This window comes from Oreochromis aureus, linkage group 16 (genome assembly GCF_013358895.1).
Source record: "Oreochromis aureus strain Israel breed Guangdong linkage group 16, ZZ_aureus, whole genome shotgun sequence".
Lineage (NCBI taxonomy): Eukaryota > Metazoa > Chordata > Actinopteri > Cichliformes > Cichlidae > Oreochromis > Oreochromis aureus.
In genome coordinates this window covers 24026200-24044401 of record NC_052957.1, presented here as the reverse complement: position 1 = coordinate 24044401, position 18202 = coordinate 24026200, and the positions used below count along the sequence as shown (strand labels likewise).

At 42.4% G+C, this 18202-nt stretch overlaps 2 protein-coding genes across 5 annotated transcripts in view; both read left to right on the top strand.

Annotated features, from left to right (window-relative positions):
• The first annotated feature begins 592 nt into the window (after positions 1 to 592).
• si:ch211-218d20.15 lies at positions 593 to 4552 on the top strand. 2 transcript variants are annotated; one of them, XM_031741428.2, is made up of 8 exons: positions 593 to 910; positions 1197 to 1315; positions 2603 to 2663; positions 2750 to 2817; positions 2967 to 3069; positions 3674 to 3792; positions 3907 to 4052; positions 4143 to 4552. In XM_031741428.2, the coding sequence occupies exons 1-8, from the start codon at positions 850 to 852 to the stop codon at positions 4249 to 4251; spliced, it is 786 nt and encodes a 261-aa protein (XP_031597288.1). In that variant the 5' UTR covers positions 593 to 849; the 3' UTR covers positions 4252 to 4552. The 2 variants fall into 2 exon arrangements, with proteins under 2 accessions (XP_031597288.1, XP_039455848.1); XM_039599914.1 differs by having other exon boundaries at positions 1197 to 1321.
• A 3248-nt stretch (positions 4553 to 7800) lies between these two features.
• si:ch211-269e2.1 (cohesin subunit SA-2) overlaps positions 7801 to 18202 on the top strand; it is a 17331-nt gene continuing 6929 nt past the window's right edge. Inside the window, exons 1-25 of one of the 3 annotated variants that reach the window (XR_005608615.1) lie at positions 7801 to 7957; positions 8294 to 8389; positions 8483 to 8570; positions 9135 to 9299; positions 9509 to 9605; positions 9690 to 9766; positions 9858 to 9929; positions 11776 to 11980; positions 12068 to 12219; positions 12310 to 12383; positions 12486 to 12609; positions 12691 to 12789; positions 13064 to 13143; positions 13231 to 13338; positions 13417 to 13537; positions 13664 to 13781; positions 13985 to 14088; positions 14186 to 14278; positions 14396 to 14482; positions 15351 to 15551; positions 15687 to 15763; positions 15852 to 15939; positions 16027 to 16107; positions 17333 to 17425; positions 17511 to 17685. Coding sequence is in view for 2 of the 3 variants with exons in the window: in XM_039599897.1 (XP_039455831.1) it covers positions 8340 to 8389; positions 8483 to 8570; positions 9135 to 9299; positions 9509 to 9605; positions 9690 to 9766; positions 9858 to 9929; positions 11776 to 11980; positions 12068 to 12219; positions 12310 to 12383; positions 12486 to 12609; positions 12691 to 12789; positions 13064 to 13143; positions 13231 to 13338; positions 13417 to 13537; positions 13664 to 13781; positions 13985 to 14088; positions 14186 to 14278; positions 14396 to 14482; positions 15351 to 15551; positions 15687 to 15763; positions 15852 to 15939; positions 16027 to 16107; positions 17333 to 17425; positions 17511 to 17685 (2629 nt within the window). In the remaining variant the exon portion in view is untranslated. Of the gene's footprint in view, positions 7958 to 8293; positions 8390 to 8482; positions 8571 to 9134; positions 9300 to 9508; positions 9606 to 9689; positions 9767 to 9857; positions 9930 to 11775; positions 11981 to 12067; positions 12220 to 12309; positions 12384 to 12485; positions 12610 to 12690; positions 12790 to 13063; positions 13144 to 13230; positions 13339 to 13416; positions 13538 to 13663; positions 13782 to 13984; positions 14089 to 14185; positions 14279 to 14395; positions 14483 to 15350; positions 15552 to 15686; positions 15764 to 15851; positions 15940 to 16026; positions 16108 to 17332; positions 17426 to 17510; positions 17686 to 18202 lie in introns of those variants that run through there. The other 2 variants (XM_039599897.1, XM_031741445.2) reach the window with 2 other exon arrangements.

Sequence of the window (18202 nt, the reverse complement as noted above, 5' to 3'; positions counted from 1 at the left end):
ACCCATGTATACTGCACACAATAAGAAGGGACAGGGAATTTAAAACCCTGATGTTCTCGCTGTGAGGCAGCAGGACTAACCACAGCTCCACCATGTTACGTTTTTTTTTTTCAGTCCTTTATTTTCCAAAATTATTCTGCAGTCTCATTATGTTGTGAAGATTAGCTTTTAGGAAGTGTTTGTTTGTTTGTTTGTTTTCATTTATCAGTTGCAAAAATACAATAATTATATAGATTTTTTTTTTAGTGTGCAATAACCTCTTCTGAACATTGATTGTGAATATAAATAACACAAATACTCAATCCAGGTCGTGAAAGGAGGTTTGTTTCCCATGAAAAAAACCCATCTCTGTTTTCTGCCTGCATCCTCACTAAAGTGATGCTGTGCTCCTCATCCCTAAAGCATGACATCATTGTGAAAGGCTGGTCCTCTGCGCGCGTGCCGCTTGAGGGGCGTTCAGTGCCGCAAATCACGGGCTGTGACTGCGCCGCCGTTGTTGCAAAAGGGGCGCGGGCTTTTTATTGTTACCGTCATTGCATCAACCTTTCAGCGGCTGCATAAACGAGGCTCTATTGATCAGTGCGCGGTTGCGTGGGGGCATCGTCATCTGAGAGGAAGCGGCGAATCAGGGATGAAGAAACAGTGTTTCACCTGAACGTTTGACACTCGAACGCACCACCTGCGAAACAGACTTCCGACCAAATGCAATAAAATAAACCGACAGATCTGATCTGTTATTATCTAGTCCCACTCTAGCAAGTTGTCATCGCGTTCATTGTCTTCATATGGCTTTAATTAGCGGGACCGAATCAGGAGAATAGGAGTGATATAACACAGCCGGTCCAAGCCATGGCAGTGAGGATATCGGAGGCGCTCTGTCAGCCCTGCGGTTACCATGAAGCTTTTAAAGGTAAGTCCCAGCATCACGCTTTTTAGTCGGGTTCATGCAGCGTTTTGAGGCGTTTCAACATCATCTCGGAGGAGTGCGCCCTGCAGGCTCCGACTCCTTATACCCCACTGACCACTCCCCTTCAGTCCTCATCAACCATCCTTCCCTGGACCTGTAGAATAGACAGCATGTGCGCATTGATTTATAGTCTGCAATGGTGCACCCGTGTGCTTGTGTGTGTTAATAGATTGTTTTTTATGGCAAATAAGAGAAATGTCATGGAGTGATGTGACTGCTCTGTGGTCAGTGGAGTTACAGGTGAAGAGACCTCTGATGCCTGTCCAGCTGAGTCCTGAGCAGGTGGGCCTGGAGATGCTGTGTCTCTGTGGGCAGCTGGACCTCCTCATCAGGTCACAGATGCAGCAGGTAGATGTATGTCTCCTCAACTTTGTGTTAGTTTTCATCAATTTCCAAGTGAAACTTTAGTCAGATGTTCCATCAAACATTTCATTATTCCAATGTGAATCTGGTGAGGATATGGAGGGCCAGAAGTGCCAAAATGAAATAATAAAATAAAATACACACATCATTAAACACAAAAGTAAATGTGTCATCAATTAATCTAAATGGGAAAAAATATGACTTATACATGTTGGTATGTGGTAAGGACTTGAGGAAGTCAGGGATCCTAGAATGTATTCTGAACAAAATTACAAGAAGCAGTTCCTACGGAAGAGGATTAGAGCCACTGGAAAAAAAAAAAAGTGGGCACATCTTTTTTTTTCTTCTTTTCCAGAATTCTGACTTTAATCTCAGAGTTCTGACTTTTTTCTCAGAATTCTGAGGTTAAAGTCAGATATCAGATTTTTTTTTCTCAGAATTCTGACTTTTTTCTCAGACTTCTTTTTTCTCAGAATTCTGACTTTAATCTCAGAATTCTGACTTTTTTTCTCAGAATTCAGGAAAAGAAGAAAAAAAAAGACATGCCCACTTTTTTTTCCCAGTGGCTCTAATCCTCTTCCGTAAGTTCCCAAACTGTAAGTAAAGGTTTGCAATACTACTGTTTCTGTGTCACCAAATACATTTTTTAGGATTTTTAGGTGAGACCACAGTGGCATAACCTTAAAAAATCTGGTTGATTTGTCAAGATAGAGTCAAGAGAGAGAGTTTGCAAAAGTGCTCCTATGCTGGTGACACAGAAACTGCAGTACTTTAAAACTTCACTTCACAAGTTTTTGTTTTTTTTTCTTTTTAAATGTTGGTGCTCTTGGATTCCCATAGATCTACAGCAAATAAACAGACATTTTGGATGCACAGCTAATGTTCCTACACACCTAATAAATCAGTTAATTAGCTTTGGGTGGGTAGCTGGTTAATTACTCTGTACTGTCACACACAGACCTTAGATCATAGATCATTGTATTAAGAGAACAGGACACTGCACTGGACAGGAGCTAATGAGCAAATGAATGCCAATACACATATTGTGACCTAATTTGGAACGTGCACATGGATTTTTTTCCATCATCGTCATTTCTTTCCAGCAGCTTTTCTCGAGCTTAAAACTAAATAACAATGTATAATTACAATGTTTATTATGTTAATTATGATGTTTATAACACAATAAATAACACCAGGAAATAGTGGTAATTATGGTGTAACATTGTTCAGTCTGTACTGCTTAGATGTTTAATCACTGTTACTCTGTCACAGTTCCAGGAGCAGTTAGGACAAGGTTGTAGCCCGGAGGAGTCGGACACATTCCAGGCTCAAGGTATGTGTGATGAAATCTAAGAACAAAAGATGTCTTGGATATTTTCTGATCTTCTGTATATATATAATTTTGTTTATGTCTTAAAGGATCTGAGATTCTTGACCAGATGCTGCAGTGCCTTGAACATCTACCAAAGCCTATGCCACAGTTAGAGGTATGACCTTCAACGGTTCTGTCCTAATGAAACAGTAACATTAGAAACACCTGAGCACATCACATATCACCTGCCCCCAACCCCCTAAAAGAGTGAGTTATAACTGTTAATGTTGCATTTAGGATCAAGTGGTGCATGTGTTTCCTCAGGACTACCTGGACATGGTGGGACTGTCAGCAATGTTTCCTCGAGTTGAGGTGTTCCTTATTCAAGGTAGTCCTGTTGACATGCTGGAAAGGCCGCCAATGGATGGTGAGAGGAACGTGTTTCCAATTCGTACACACAAACACGTAACCTTTCCTGTATGTTGGCAGTAACATTATTAATTTATTGTTAAATCTTTGAGCATAAGGCATCTCTAATGTGTTTCTAGACTGACAGTATATTGAGAAAAGACCATCCCCTTGTTACTTTCCTTTCTTTGTGGTCACCCATATGGAAAAGAAATAGCAAAAACTTATAAAAGACTTGCATAAGATGTGGCCTACTTCATATAGTGAATCATATAAGGCTTATATGATTTACTCATGAAAGTGGCCACTTTGTCATTACTTTCATATATTGTTTTAGTGAGTATCTGAAACATACAAGTTTCATTTATATAATATTTCAAGGGATCTTATATCTGTTTTCACTCAAGTTTCACACAAGACAGATACAAACTTTATAAGATTTATATATATCTTTTCCATATGGGCATGGTCAAGTCTCTGTGAACACTTCCTTGTAGATGGTTCTTAACTAACAATGTCTATAAAACAAAAAAAAACAAGCATGTGAGAGTTTCTTTGTAGTACTTTTCCTTTTATTGAAGTTTTTGACTCTAAGTTTTGCTGTCGTGATACTTCTGTTGCAGAATACTACTTCCACATTGCCAAACTGAACCAGCTCCTTGTGCTGAGTCAGCAGCTAGAAGAGGATATCAGGCACCTTGGAAGTCATAAGTACATTGCCCACCAGCTCTCAGTTATATATGTAAGAATGATGAACTATAACCACCCTCTTTTGAGCTGTGCCCTTTGTAAAATGTGTGCATTTTGTTTCATTCCACAAAAATTTGCTTTGTGCTATTTAATGTCTGTTTTACAGCAAGTCCTCAGCTCTTTCAGGGGAATTCAGGTCTTCTCAGAAATAAAGAAGGATATTGAGGCCAACTTCAAACAGATGAAACAGTCTCTGGTGGTAGAGGAAGGCTCAAGGCACGAGCCTCAGCTGGCTGTTCATTATATCAACTGGTGGGTTTACATTGAAATAATTAGCCGGGGATGAGGTGATGATTAATTCAGCAAGAATCTGATGGCAAACACGTTCTGTTCTCTGCGCAGGATATTAGAAATAACTCAAAGCTTAACATCGATGGTGCTGTCACTGCCAGACGAGCTGACAGACGACGTTCACCAGGCCGTGACCTTCGTGTCTCAGTTCCTGTCCTGACTCACGCTGAGGAACGCCTCTGTATCTATGAATCCTTCTCCAGGGCTCTCCTGCTTCAAAAGCAACTGATTATGTTACGACCATTAAAAGGTGCTACAGAATACGATTCTACTGAATAATAGTGGGGTTGAATAGCCCACCTGTTTAAGACCACATAGGTTTTTTGTACATCGTCTTTTGGAGTGCGGCCCTTATTAGTCCCTGTGGTGAATCAGTTGGTTGGAGCTGAATGTAAGCTTATTGAATCCCATCTTGCACTAATGTTACATTTTTTAAAACCTAAAGCAGAATAATAAAACTGAATGCAATGAACGCAAGTTGCATGACATGTTTGCTCTTTGTGGCTGATAAACTCATTGATGGATGAGTGTCAGAATCCAAAAACCGCTATAAAGGGACACCAGGTAACATAAAGACCACAAATTGATACAATTTGACACAAAATAACCACAAAGTCACACCACACAACCACACATCTACAGTGACTACAAAGTAGCATTAGACTAAACATGCAAAATGACCCTGAAGTAACAAAAAATCCTGAAAAAAAGGCAAAGGTAACAAAAAATATCATGAGACAGTACCTTGAACTCATGGGCCAGATACCAGGACATGGGCCATTACATAATATGTCCTATTAGGAGACCATCTCTCCTGGTATGAGGAGAGATAGGCCGGCAGTAGAAGAGCATCACCACTCTCTTCATACATGGGAGCAAGTTCCCACAGAACACATGGTGGTGAATGTTACATTGCTTACATCATCCAGCATAACGGATTTGGCAGTGGGTCATTCATTATCTGGGACCACGTGCTCTCCATGTATTCACCAACACCAGAATATGTAAAAACTTCACGGATGACGAAGACACAGATGTCAGTGACTGGTCCTTGGGTTCCCCAGACTTGAATCCAATTGAGAACCTCTGAGATGTTATGTGTCAGTGCATCCAATGCTGCCAACAGCGCAACAGACTGTCCAGGAGCTCGCTGATGCCCTGATCCAGGTCTGGGAGATCCCAAAGAACAGCATCGGCTGTCTCAGTAGGAGCATGCCCAGACATTGTTGGGAGTGTATGCAGACATATGAAGGCCACACACACACAGACACACACACACACACACACACTGAGCCACATTATGATTCACGTTGGATGAGCGTGTGATTTCAGTTTTTATTAACAGCATGAAAATGAAAAGGATGGAAAAACCTTCAAAACCCTCATTTCACTTCAGTCATTGGTGCAACCTGAGAAATGTTATTGTTTTGAATATCAGGCCACATAACCCCAACTAATTAGGTAAATTGGCAACAGGAAAGTAACACGAGCTGCTATAAAAAGAGCATGACTCCATTAAAAGAGGTCCCGAACTAGCGAGCAGATGAAACCCTATCTCAAGCAAGAGTGGGAGGACATTTGGCTTTCAAAACTACAGCATCTGCTCTCTCGAGTACCCAAACACTTACAAAGTGGTGTTGTATGAAAAGCTTTAAAAACAAAAACAAAAAAACAGCATCAAACAATAACATATAACTATCTTTAGTTACATAGAGGCTTTAAATTATTGCATTTTGCTTTTGAGTTACATTTTACACAATGTCAGAAGTTCAAGTTCAAAAACAAGTGAAGAGGTCGCGTTAAATTCACTTTAATGTTGCATCTGTTTCACTTCTGTCGATGATGCCAGGAATGTGAAAGTGGGACGACTGCATCCATCAATAATTAAGTTTATTAATTACACCTATGCTTTCTAGCTACTATGTGTCATCAGATCTGCGGTGGAGAGAGTTGTCATGCTTATAATGTTATTAGTTACACCTCAGCTTTTGTGCTAAGACATAATCATGTGTACAGGTCCACTGAATGCTTTGTTCATTGTTTGTTGGTCCGTCCCTTGGGCCGGATTGGAGTCGTGCCAGGCCGATTCTGGCCCCCAGGCCTTATGTTTGGCACCCTTGACCAAAAGGGTCTTCAACCAAATTGTTTTTAAGATCATGGTCAAGGTCACATTTGTTGTTTTGTACAGGAAATGACCTGCAAATTGTCATAGATCGTGAGCTGGATCAGCTACTTATATCATTGTTATAGGTAGCTACTTACATTCTGGTTCTGGTGACTTCCCCTCAGTTTGGCATCTACCCACTATGTCTGGACAACAGTTACTCATATTACAAGAATAAAATACTTGGGACTAACAGAAAAAAGTTGTCAAAGTACACAAATGCCATAGGTGCCCCATTAAAAACTCACCAGGAATACACCAGTCAGAGTACATACAGAACAATCAGCCTACATCTTTTAAATGGAGACTGAGATACAGGGTGAGCTCAGACTTTCAAACCAGTATTTCACATTTACTAATTGGAAACAGGTTTACTTACACTAAACGTGAGCTGCAACAATAGAAAAGCGGTTAACTGTGCATATTTCAGAGTGTTTCTGACTGACTTTGTCTCTGATGGAGACTGGTTTTCAGCATTTAGCTGCAGCAGCTTTTATTCTCCCCATCTGTTGACTAATGTCATGTGTAGATAAGCAGGTATCTCTTACTGAGAGGGAGAGAGAAAGAGAGGCAGGTGTGTGCAACCGTGTGCTACACTCTGTAGGTGAGAGATGTCAAGAACATACATGATCTTAAATGGGCCACACCAGTGAAAACTCACATTTCTATCAGAAGTAAGGAAGTCTAAGTACACATTTAACCTCTGAGATATCTAAATATAAGAAAAAGAAAGTGCAGTTTCAACAATACATACAGTTTTTCAACGTGACAAAGAAATGCTGATGTACTAAAAGAAAGAAATCTGTCACCAAAACTTTAAATTGTAAGAAATAAATGTGTAAAATTAAACTCTTCCCCCCCATTTCTGTAGTAGATACTGAAAAAACCCTGCAACATTTGTGTTATTTAATTAATAATTATTTGGTGTAATATCAGTGTAATATCATGAGGAAACTACAGTGTTTACTAGGTCGCTTCTGTCCCTCAGGCCTTATGTTTGACACCCCAGCTGTAGGTGATGCAGGGGTTCTGAGAGAGCTTTCTATTCTTCCCTGCATTTATAATATTGCTTTTCAAATCCTTCCCATCCTTAAATCTTCGCCTGTGGGCTAAGGTGCTCGCATAAGATGAGTGAATAGCTCCCCCTGCTGGTCAGGTCATACAAATACTTAAAATCAGGAAATGCCATGACATCTCCCTTCTGAATTGACAGCTGCTACTGTGCTTAATTAAATTACACGGGAAGCGCTTTTGGGACCGAGGTGTGCAGGATATATTACATAAAAAATTACAGCAGGACCAGCGAGACAACTAAATGTGCTGCATTTTTAGTGGTAGCACATAAAGGCACAATCTTCCTGTTACTCAATCGCTAAAAGTTCATACGTCGACGAGTCTCTTCGTACAGATGTTTACAACGCTGTGGCCTGACGAAACCCGCTCTGTACAGCAGCCTTCTGTCACCGCCGCCTGAGGAGGGACTCAGGTCACACTGACGTTTCCCGCCAGCCAATCGCATCATTCTATTTGGGCTCGTTAGCCAATCACGACCCGTTAGGCTGTCCGTCAACTTGACTGTGAGAGCTGGGGCTAAAGACGGAGGATATCAGTGGAAATACTTGAATTAAATGAGTCTGACAAGCTTCCAATTCAAAGGCATACACTCATAAACATCGAGGGGGTATGCGTTTATGCGAAGAGGGTAAGTTTGAAAAGTTTATCAGCGACCTTTGAGTCTTTGTCTTACCTTTTAGTTTTAATCCGTGCTTGTTATATTCTGCAAGCCGAGGCACTGATAATTAGGCTAGTCCTGGAAATTATTACTTATATTTTTTGATTTAGTAAAAGAAAGTGCTCTGTTCAACTTCCATGGGGGCCACTATGCCCAAGCGTCTTTAACTTACCCTTTAAAGCACCGCGGTAGCTCCTCCCAGCGGAGGGGGCACGCAGAAAATCAGTTAAATGCAATCCTCTGCCCCCACCCTCCAATGCATTGCTTAGTTTTGGCTGCACAGACTGTCTGGTACTGTGTTTGTAGATGCAGAGTCACACAGCTGAGCCCTGCGTGAACGTCTGAGGGAATCATGATACCAGAGGCCACAGCTGCAGCTGCATCCAGGTCCTCAGAGCAGAAGTAAGTTAGCAAAGTTAGTCGTTATTTGACAGTGGCTGCTATAATAACCCAGCTTCCCTCTGTTAATCAGTTCTCCTGTTTCTGAATTCCCAGTAAGAGCTCTCGTGCCAAGGCGGACTCCTCTGAAGCCGTCGGTCACTCAGAGGAGGACTCTGGGAACGAGAATAGGCGAAAGAGTGTGGTAGGTGTTATCCACTGATGCTCATGCAGGCTTACACAAGAAAAACGCTTCTTCTGCTTCTTTTTCTTCTGCTTTTTCTTCTTCTTCTTTCAGCTGCTCCCTTTAGGGGTTGTCATATCTGATCCCCTGCTTCCACCTCCACCTATTCCTAGCATCCTTTTCTATCACATCAACCCTCCACATGTGAGGTCTTCCTCTTTTCCTTCTGCCTACAGCCTTTGTCCAATTTATCCATTAGTCCTCCTCTGCACATCTCCAAACCAGCTCATTTGTAATCTTGTCCATCCTGGCACCAGTTGGTGGAAGCCACCATGTTGACCCACAACATGAATACAGTGGCCCAAGTGGACATTGCCGTTCTGCCTAATTGAGTTTAGTGTATGTGGCTACAGACCAGCCACATATGTGGTCCAGAGAAGAGAAGTCGTAGGTGTTCTAATGCTGTGGAGGCAAATTTGTGTCTGCGCCTTCAGACTGATTTTTACTCTACCTCGACTGGAAATCGTTGCAAATTATTTCAGCCGGCTGTATTTTCTTCACCTGTCATGTTTTCAAACCCCGCAGAGACGAAGGAGACGAACACACGAGAGCTCCGAGAATGTCAAGTGCAAAAGTCCCAAAGCCAGCTGCAGTGGCGCGAGGAGAACAGGAAGAGGACACGGCAAACAGAAGCACGTGGAGGCCGTCACCTTGTTTGAAGTGATCACCATGGGCAGGAGTGCCATGCAGGTAACTTCGTACACATTGTGTCGCTTTGTTGAATTTAAAAAGGGAAACGCCATAATCTCTGCTGTCTGTCAGAGCTCCTGATTTCACCCTGGCTATTGAGCAGTTATGACAGGCTATAAAAATCCCACATCCTCACTGTAGAAATGGAAGATTCTTGGTGGTGCATGATAATATTATGATTCACCGGGTCTTCTTTGCTGCCTGAGCAGGCGGTGATAGATGACTGGATTGAGGCGTATGGGTCAGACAGAGACTCCTCTCTCCTCGACCTCATCAGCTTCTTCATCCAGTGCTCTGGGTGCAAAGGCAAGCAGACCTGCCAGTGCGCACATACGTGCAGCATACCAACAAAGGGCTTTGTCTTTAGCATGCTTTCTGTTTTTTTTTAAGGTGTCGTCACAGCAGAGATGTGTCAGAGCAAAGAGGACAGCGAAGTCATGAGCAAGATGGTCGAGGAGCTGGATGAGGTAAGAGGATTTCAGCTTGGCGCTCTTTCGTGTTATTATGTGAAGCATGTTTTGGATGTTGTGGAAGAGAAACTGTATTTGCGTGTTTCAGACTGCTGGTCTGCAGTATAAGAAGTTTCTGGCTTTTCCGTGGATCCTCACAGTCACGTGGCCCATGGATACAGTCAGTACCCACTCACTGCACTTTAAGCACTTCATGTCAGCAATGGCCAGTTACTGCTCTTCCATTTTTTTGTGAATGAACTTTTAGTTTCTTTTATCAGCTTTAAACACAAAGTGACAAACGGAGTAGTGTGGCATATAGAGATATTTGTGGCATCTTGGTGTTTTTTACTTTGCTTTTTCTTCTGTTTACAATATATTTGTTGTTATTTCAGCTACATTCACACGTTTGAAATAAAACAGTCAATCAATCAGTCAAGTAAAGCTGATGGTTCAGTAGCTTGTAGAACCACCTTTAGTTGCAGTAACTTGAAGTAACAGTTATATGTATGACTTTATTAGTCTGTCACATCACTGTGGAGGAATTTTGTCCTGCTCTTCTTTACAGCGTTGCTTCAGGTCATTGAGGGTTGCAGGTATTCGTTAATGCACAGCTCTCTTAAGGTCCTGCCATTACAATCTGATTGAGGTCTCAGTGACAGGGCCATTGCAGCACTTTGATTCTTTTCTTTTTCAGCCATTCGGTTGTAGATTTGCTCAGGTTCTTGGGATCATTGTCCTACTGCGTCACCCAACTATAGCTAAGTTTTAGCTGGTAGACAGGTGGCGTTATATTTGAGTCTAGAGTACTTTGGTATACGGTTCCAGGCCACTCAGTGACTGCAAGGCGTCTGTTTCCTGCGGCTGCTTGACAAACCAAATTCATCACGCCTCCACCACCGTGCTGACAGCTGGTATGATTAGTTTGTGCTGATATGCTGAGTTTGGTGTTCATCAAATGTAGTGCTGTGCATTACATCTCCACTTTGGTACACTTTGGTACACTTAGTCTTGTGGTTTGTTCGGATGGAACTTTGCAAACCGCAAAATGTGGAAGTTTTTAGTTCATTGTTGCTGTTTGTTTGTTCACACGTGGTGGATTGACTGAGCATGAATCCTGTTTTGCAATAACATACTGTTTACATGTCAGGCTCAGTTACTTTCATTTTCACATATAATTCACTGAGCGGTTCCACCAGAGCGGCAGGGCGGGGTTACAGTTGTGGTCAGAGGTTTACTTTCACTCATCATGAGCATGAATGTCAGGGTAATTTGGCCTTTAGCTATTTATTTGAACTTTTCGTTTTCCAGGTTGGAATGATTGTACAGTATACATCTTTATAACTTTAAACAACAAGAACTGGATGCACTAATTTGAATTTGTTTAGGATTTTCCTGAATATACACAGGGTCAAAAGCATATTTACAGACCAATTTTCTCTCATTTGAGGGTCACAATTTAAGTCTTCTTCTAGACTTTGGCAAAGTACTTACGTACAGTTTGAAGTGATGATCTTGGAATCTACACTTGTTTAGAAATGCTTCAAGAGATTGTAGAACCTTCAGCACCACTTATTAAAAGATTTTAGTGAGTGTAGGTATATATTTGAGGCTCTATGTGTACTTATGCACTTGTGGATAAGTACATATTTGAGAAAATCCTAAATAACTTCAAACTTGTGCACCCAGTTCTTGTTTTTGAATCATGTGTGTATTTAAACTTCTAAGCACAACTGCAAACTGGTTTTGCTTAGAAGTGGCGTATACCTGTGTTTAAAATGAAAAGGCTTGTAGTAGTAGGGGTGATGCAGTACGGCTGCTCCTTGCACAATTGTAGGTTTTACCTGATTTTCTATACATGTTGCAAAATTAATAGCATGAATTTTCTTGTTCTTGAAAACCTTCAGTAAGAATCTGATATACTGTATGATACTGATCACCTGGAAAAAGCATTTCAGTAACATTTTGGATACTTCAAAGGCCTTAAACTCGCTAAACTGGCTGTCTCTTTCTCTCATCCACTGTAGGACAGTGTTGAGTATCCTCTGGTGCAGTCTGGACCGTACGGCCGCTGGTTTCACTCCGAGTTCTGCGACTTTGTGTCAGTGCTGGTGGCTCAGTGTCAGCACAGCATCATCTTCGACGGCTACCTGATGAACACCCTCATCTCGCTGCTCACCGAGCTGTCAAACTCTTACGTGCGAGCGTTCAGACACACCTGCACACTAGCGGGTAAGAGCGAAACTATGTGAATGCGCATTCAGACACACATATGCAGATAAACTAACCCGTATTTTCGATGTGGACTTCTCTAATCAGCGGTGAAGCTGTTGAGCTCTCTGGTGGGCGTGGCTCTCACCCTGAGCGCTGGGATTGAAAACAGTCAGAAGCTGTATGAGGTGCAAAAAACAAAGACGATGAGGCAGAAGAGCGCGCAGCAGCTGGAGAAAGTACAGAAGAAGATCGCAGAGGTACACAGCGAATGAGCAGGAAGAAACTGAAAGGATTTTTCCTTTTATTGATGGTGTTGCTTCTGTGTAACCTTCCTGATGCTCCTCTAGTTGCAGGAGAAGCGAGCAGAGATCGAGAGCATGATGGACATCATCTTCAAGGGAGTTTTCCTTAAGCGATACCGGTACAGTTTTCTCTGACATGCTTCATTATTTCAACTTTTAATCTATACTGCATTATTATTTTAACTCAACTCGGGTTTGTGGGTGTTTGCGTGCTCGTGCAGTGATGTGCTTCCAGAGATCCGCTGCGTCTGTATGGAGGAGTTGGGTTTGTGGATGAAGCTCTACAGTTCTGTGTTTCTCAGCGACAGTTACCTCAAATACGTGGGCTGGATGATGCATGACAAGGTAGCCAGCAGCAAAATAACAACAAAAAAATCATCATGGGATGATTTTTACAACGCCGCCTGGCTGCTGTTTATCTTTCAGGTACCAGATGTGCGTCTCAAGTGTGTGTTAGCTCTACACGGTCTGTACGGAGATCCCCTCTTCCTGCCTAAACTAGACCTGTTCACCAGCCGCTTTAAGGTAATCGAGCCTCCATCAGGACCGGTGAAATCTGAATCACCTACACTGCCTTCAGATATCACTGGCTTGTCATGTCATGTTCGAGCCTCAAGAGCTCAATATAGCTGGAGATCTGGACAAGACTTTTATTAAAGCGCTGCTCATAATAATGATCTAATACCGCAACTACTACTACTGATAATAATAGTTATAGTAATTGATAGGGTTTTTTGTACAGCTCTGATAAAAACAAGCATCACAAAGTGCTTTAATACTCTTGTACTGTTGTTTACAGGAGCGGATTGTCTCCATGACCCTGGATAAGGACAGTGAAGTGTCAGTGCAGACCATGAAACTCCTGGTGCTCATCTCCAAGTGAGTCGGTTTGATCTGTCATCTAATCTTCTCACTCATTTCTTCTTTCTGTTCCTCTTCACATCCACTTCCTTCCTCACTCCTCAGGACATCTGACGATGTGCTCACTCCAGAGGACTACAAACACCTCCTCCAGTTTGTTTACTCTTCGCAGCGCCCTCTTGCGGCCACTGCGGGGGAGCTGCTCTTCTCAAGGTATGTCTTCCTATGTCACTTTAAAAACAACTTAGCGGTTTATTAGTGCTTCCATCTGATATAGTTTGTCTCTGTCAGGCTTCTCAATGCTGTAGCCCCAGCATCTGATACTCAGGATGGATCGAATGAAGAGGAAGCGTGTAAGCAGCAAACATTTGCCAGACTGAAGGCTCTGCTGCACTTCTACCAGGAATCTGAGGTGAACACAGACTGGCTGTTTCAAGTCGAAGCTCCAGTCTGAGCTAAGAAAGGACTTCTTCTCTATTGTGTTATCACCTAGTTTACATCTGTGATGTTGTGAATCATGTAAAGTTTATGCTTTCAGCTGCACAATCACGTAGTGTACTTGGTGGACAGTCTGTGGGACTGCGGTGGAGCTTTGCTGAAGGACTGGCCCTCCTTCACGTCTGCACTGCTACAGGACTCTTCCTCATGCAGTCCAGGTAAGAAAATGTATGTGTTGTCAGTTCCTAAGAGTCTGAGAGTTTTCCCTCACCAAAGATTTTTTTGTGGATTGAAAGCATCGTTTAAAATCATGCACAACCTTCATCTTCCTCATTCTGGTTTTCAGTTGTTTCCTCCACAAAAAAACATGTTAGATCCTCTGTGAGCTCCTGCTTTTCAAAGTATGTGTGTGTGTATGTAGGTTTCACCCTAGCTGAACAAGCAGTGCTTGTAGAGATCCTGGTAGCGTCGGTGCGTCAGGCCTCAGAGGGACCAGTGCTGGCAGGGAGGAGTGGAGCGAAGAAGGTCAGTGGAAGATCTCTGTCCTCTCTTTGTATGTGAGATAGCACACTGATAACTCATCATAGTTCAAGAGACATAAGTGTTTATTTTGTTGTTTCAGGTAATGAGTGCCAGAGATAAGAAGATTCAGAACGATGACTGTTTGAAGTTCACCGAACATCTACTGATGGTGCTTCCAAAGCTGCTGTCTAAGGTGTTTATTCCACATGTAGCTGTTGGTATATAAATCGGTGTGATTCTGTATCCGGGCGTCTGTGCTGCACTATTAAATTCTGGTTGTTATATTGTAATGTCTCTATTCTCTCTGCAGTTTTCAAGTAGCAGTGACATCCTTGCCTCCCTGATGAGGATTCCTCAGTACTTCCTCCCAGAGTGTCCGCACGCTGAAAACACACAGGTGTGTGCACACCTGCACTCAGTTTACACTATTTAATCATACAGAAATGGGAATGTGGTAATGTGCTTTCCTTATCCTGAAAGGAGGCCTGTTCCGCTCATTTCCATCCATGTGTTTTTATTCACGGACTAGAGCAGCGGTCCCCAACCCCTGGGCCACGGACCGGTACCGGACCGTGAGTCGTTTGGTACCGGACCGTGAGAGTTGAGGCTCGGGTGTGAAATTTATGGTTTTCAGGGTTTTTATCGTTAACTTGGTTTCCCTGGGTCTTTTCCCGTGTTGTAGTTGTGTGTCTTATTTTGAAAGAAATATTTACACGTTACCATAGCAACCAGAGAGCATTAAGGGGCAGAGAGGATGACGTTACTCTCAATGTTGTTGGCGCATTTCAGGAGGATGCTGCTAAAAAAAGTTGCACAATTACACAGTGAATTTGCATTTATTATTATATTTACAAAATACCAAAGTTTTTGTCTTGGTCATATTAATTTACTTTGTTGCATCTATCTGCGACACCTTAAAGGCCGGTCCGTGAAAATATTGTCTGACATTAAACCGGTCCGTGGCGCAAAAAAGGTTGGACACCGCTGTACTAGAGTATCTTCGGATGATTCATAATAGAAGATAACCTTCAAGTGCTTTTTTAACAGAGCGAGGGATTTTCAACACAACATTTCTCAACATACTACTACTAGTTCTGTTTGGTAAGCTTAATGGTGAAATGACACTACTCCAATACTCAGCTGGGCTGTCGTCTTTGCCTTTTTCTTTTCATTATACATCACAAAGCCTGCAAATGAGTTTTGATACCAAATGCGATGTTTTCAAACTGCTTAAAAGTATAACATGAGTCGTGTCACTCCTGTAGGCGGCGTCCAGCCTGTTGACAGAACTGGAAGCTGTTTTAGACGTCCACTCAGGCCCGGCTGTTCTGGAGGGAGGGGCCCGCGCGTTCCTCTCCCTTTGTAGCGAGGAGACAGCCTGGTGCTCCCCTGCCCAAGCTGCTAGAGACTCTCTGGTCCAGCGTTGGGTGGACCGACTGAAAGCACTGCTGGGGGAATCGCTCAAGGTGAGTACTGCTGGATTTATGTGGACGCATAAATCCTTGTACTTCTATTCTGACTTTACTTTAACTCATCACGCCTGAAATCCTCGAAATAAAATGTTAGAGACTGAAAGCCGCGTTCTGACTTCTCTTTCACAGGGCGACAGTTTCTCTGCTGATGAGGAGAAAATCAGAGAGATTTTAGCCATGCTGAAGAAACTTAGAGCTTTCAACAAGTAAGACTTGACAGTCGTTTAAAGTCAAGCGTGAGTATGGTGCTGCTGATGTGCATTTATGTGGCTGTTTCTCTTCATGTTTCCATAGTTGCCATGACCTGAGCCAGTGGGGTCTGTTTGATGTGCTGTCTCCTCTCCTGTCAGTAGAGAGCAGCCTGGAAGGAGCTCCACCTGAGGTATCAACCCTGCCTGCTGTGTAGACAAATATGGTCTTTGTACTGCGCACACGTCTTCAGTGTATTTCCACCTCACTGTGTTTGCAGGTGCTGCTGGAAGTACTGCAGTGTTTGTCCTTTTCCATGATCTGGTCGCTCAGCACCAGCAGTCAAACTCTGACCTGCAGGGTGAGCTGCATCCGCTTTACAGCTCAGTCTTTAACCCGTGTGAATGTAGTGATATAGGGATGAGGTGTTAGCAGCGATGTATGTGCACTTACACAGAAAACACTCTGTGTGTTCCCAACATTCAACAGATCGTGTTTTATTTTAAAGTCATACGTAGTGTTTCTTTTTTGCTTTTGTTTGGTTTCTTTGAGTCTGGATGCTTTGGTCAGACTCGAAATCAAAAGACATCCCCTCAAAACCGCATTATTAAAAGTGAAGGAAGATAAACTGCAAATAAAAGTATACTACTGTTCAGAGGTTTTGGGTTCTTGTCCCTGTAAATTAAGGATTTCAATTTTACTGTTTAAGCTAAAATAACATAAAAATAATATAAAACCGGTTGTTATTGTGTTAGCCCTGCGACAGGCTAGAGACCTGTCCATGGTGTACCCTTCCTCCCATCTTATTACAGCTGGAATAAGCTCTAATCCCACTGTGAGCCTGAATTGGATAAATGGAACAAGATTGATGGATCTACCTAGGCTTACAGAGGCTCATTTTCTGTGTTTCTGTGCTATTTTGTGTTCCCTAATTCAGGGTTATCTTTTGAAAGGCTGATTTATCAGCTGGAAACAGTTTTACTGATCAGACGAGAATAAAATCTGCCTTGTTGAGAGTCTGTAGCATCAAACTCTGTGGTTTTAATACACTTCTGAGGCTTTGAAGGGTATACCATGCAGGAAACTGCTGAAAAAAAGAAGTTTCTGTACAACCGTGTGTACTACTTCCTGGATTGTATGAGTAAAATGTGATGAAACAGCCAGCTGAGGAACTGTAATGTGTCAGTTTCTCAAGCTCTAATATACTTGTGAGCTGATCATTTTACCTTCTGCTAATGCTATAAAAGGAGCAGTACACACTGTAGCAGTCTAACTCTAGTAGCAATCTCCCAGATGTAATAATCTATTTCTTAGAAATGTTCCTTCAAAAAATGACATTTTTAAATGAACCTGAACTTTTGAGCAGTAATGCTCATTTCTTGACAAAAAAGGAACAAATTTTATTTGATTTGACAGTTTCACACCTTAACAACACCTTGGGAAGTTTTCATTAATTATTACTGTATTATTATGCAAATCAATAGAAGTTTAAAGTCATATTTACAAGTTATTACAAGCAGCCAGAAACAGAAGAATTAGAGCTGAAATGATCAGTCAGTTAATCAGTCAACACTGTTTGTGTTTAGGAGAAGGCGCAAGCCCAGAGGCTCCAGCTGCGTCTCTTCTGCGAGAGAAGTCATCACTGTCTGTCCCACGGTGACCTCAGTGTGAGGCAGCAGGTACGACTGCTAACCATTTCGACACTTCCTTCTTCTTCTTCTTCTTCAGGCCTTTCTAACGTCTTCTCATTTTTTCCAATTTCAGGCCTTCCTGGGCGTGTGTGACGTCCTGACGGCTCACTCGTACCAGCTACACGTGTGGGATCCCACCTCTTTCGGTCCACTGCTCTACACGCCCAGCCCCAAGCTGCAGAGGGCGCTGTTGACCTTTGTGTGCGTGCACGTCTTTGTCGGCTCAGACTGTGACAGCCAGAGCAGGGGTGAGACGCCAGCCTGTTTAAGTGGCTTTATTTTTTCTTATCCTTACCTCACTTTAAAGAATGTTTTAGCCTCTCTGTTCAGGATGATCTAAGTCTGCAGGCAGTGGGTGGCTCTCTCTGTGCTCACCTTAAATCAGGCTTTAAGATTTCTGTGTATGTTTGATTGTGAGCAGAGAGGAAATAAGAGAGAAGGGGAATGAAGAAGTACGAGAAGTGAAAGCATTAAAAATGTGACCCGAGCAGAGGAATAAAAGTATCATTAGCAAAATGAGCTTAAGTACTCTCCCGGTGATGGAGTATTATTTATGGCATGATTGGATTGTTAATACTAATGCATCAAAGCCTGAGCAGCATTAGCTGGTCGAAGTTTACTTTTAATCAGGCCTCCTCTGAAGGCTCACAGCATGAATCTTTGGGGATCGTAAAAAAAAGGATTAATGGGTCAGGAAAGCGGAGAAAACAAAAATCCGATGCTACAAATTTGTATTCATTTCTCTTTAATCCTTCGATGCAGCGG

Excerpts from the sequence above, each read along its gene's own strand:
- si:ch211-218d20.15 (XM_039599914.1), top strand. The coding sequence starts at position 850 with ATGGCAGTGAGGATATCGGAGGCGCTCTGTCAGCCCTGCGGTTACCAT. Across the intron at positions 1,322-2,602 it reads CACAGATGCAGCAGGTAGAT|TTCCAGGAGCAGTTAGGACA; the intron begins GTATGTCTCCTC and ends ACTCTGTCACAG. Across the intron at positions 2,664-2,749 it reads GGACACATTCCAGGCTCAAG|GATCTGAGATTCTTGACCAG; the intron begins GTATGTGTGATG and ends TATGTCTTAAAG.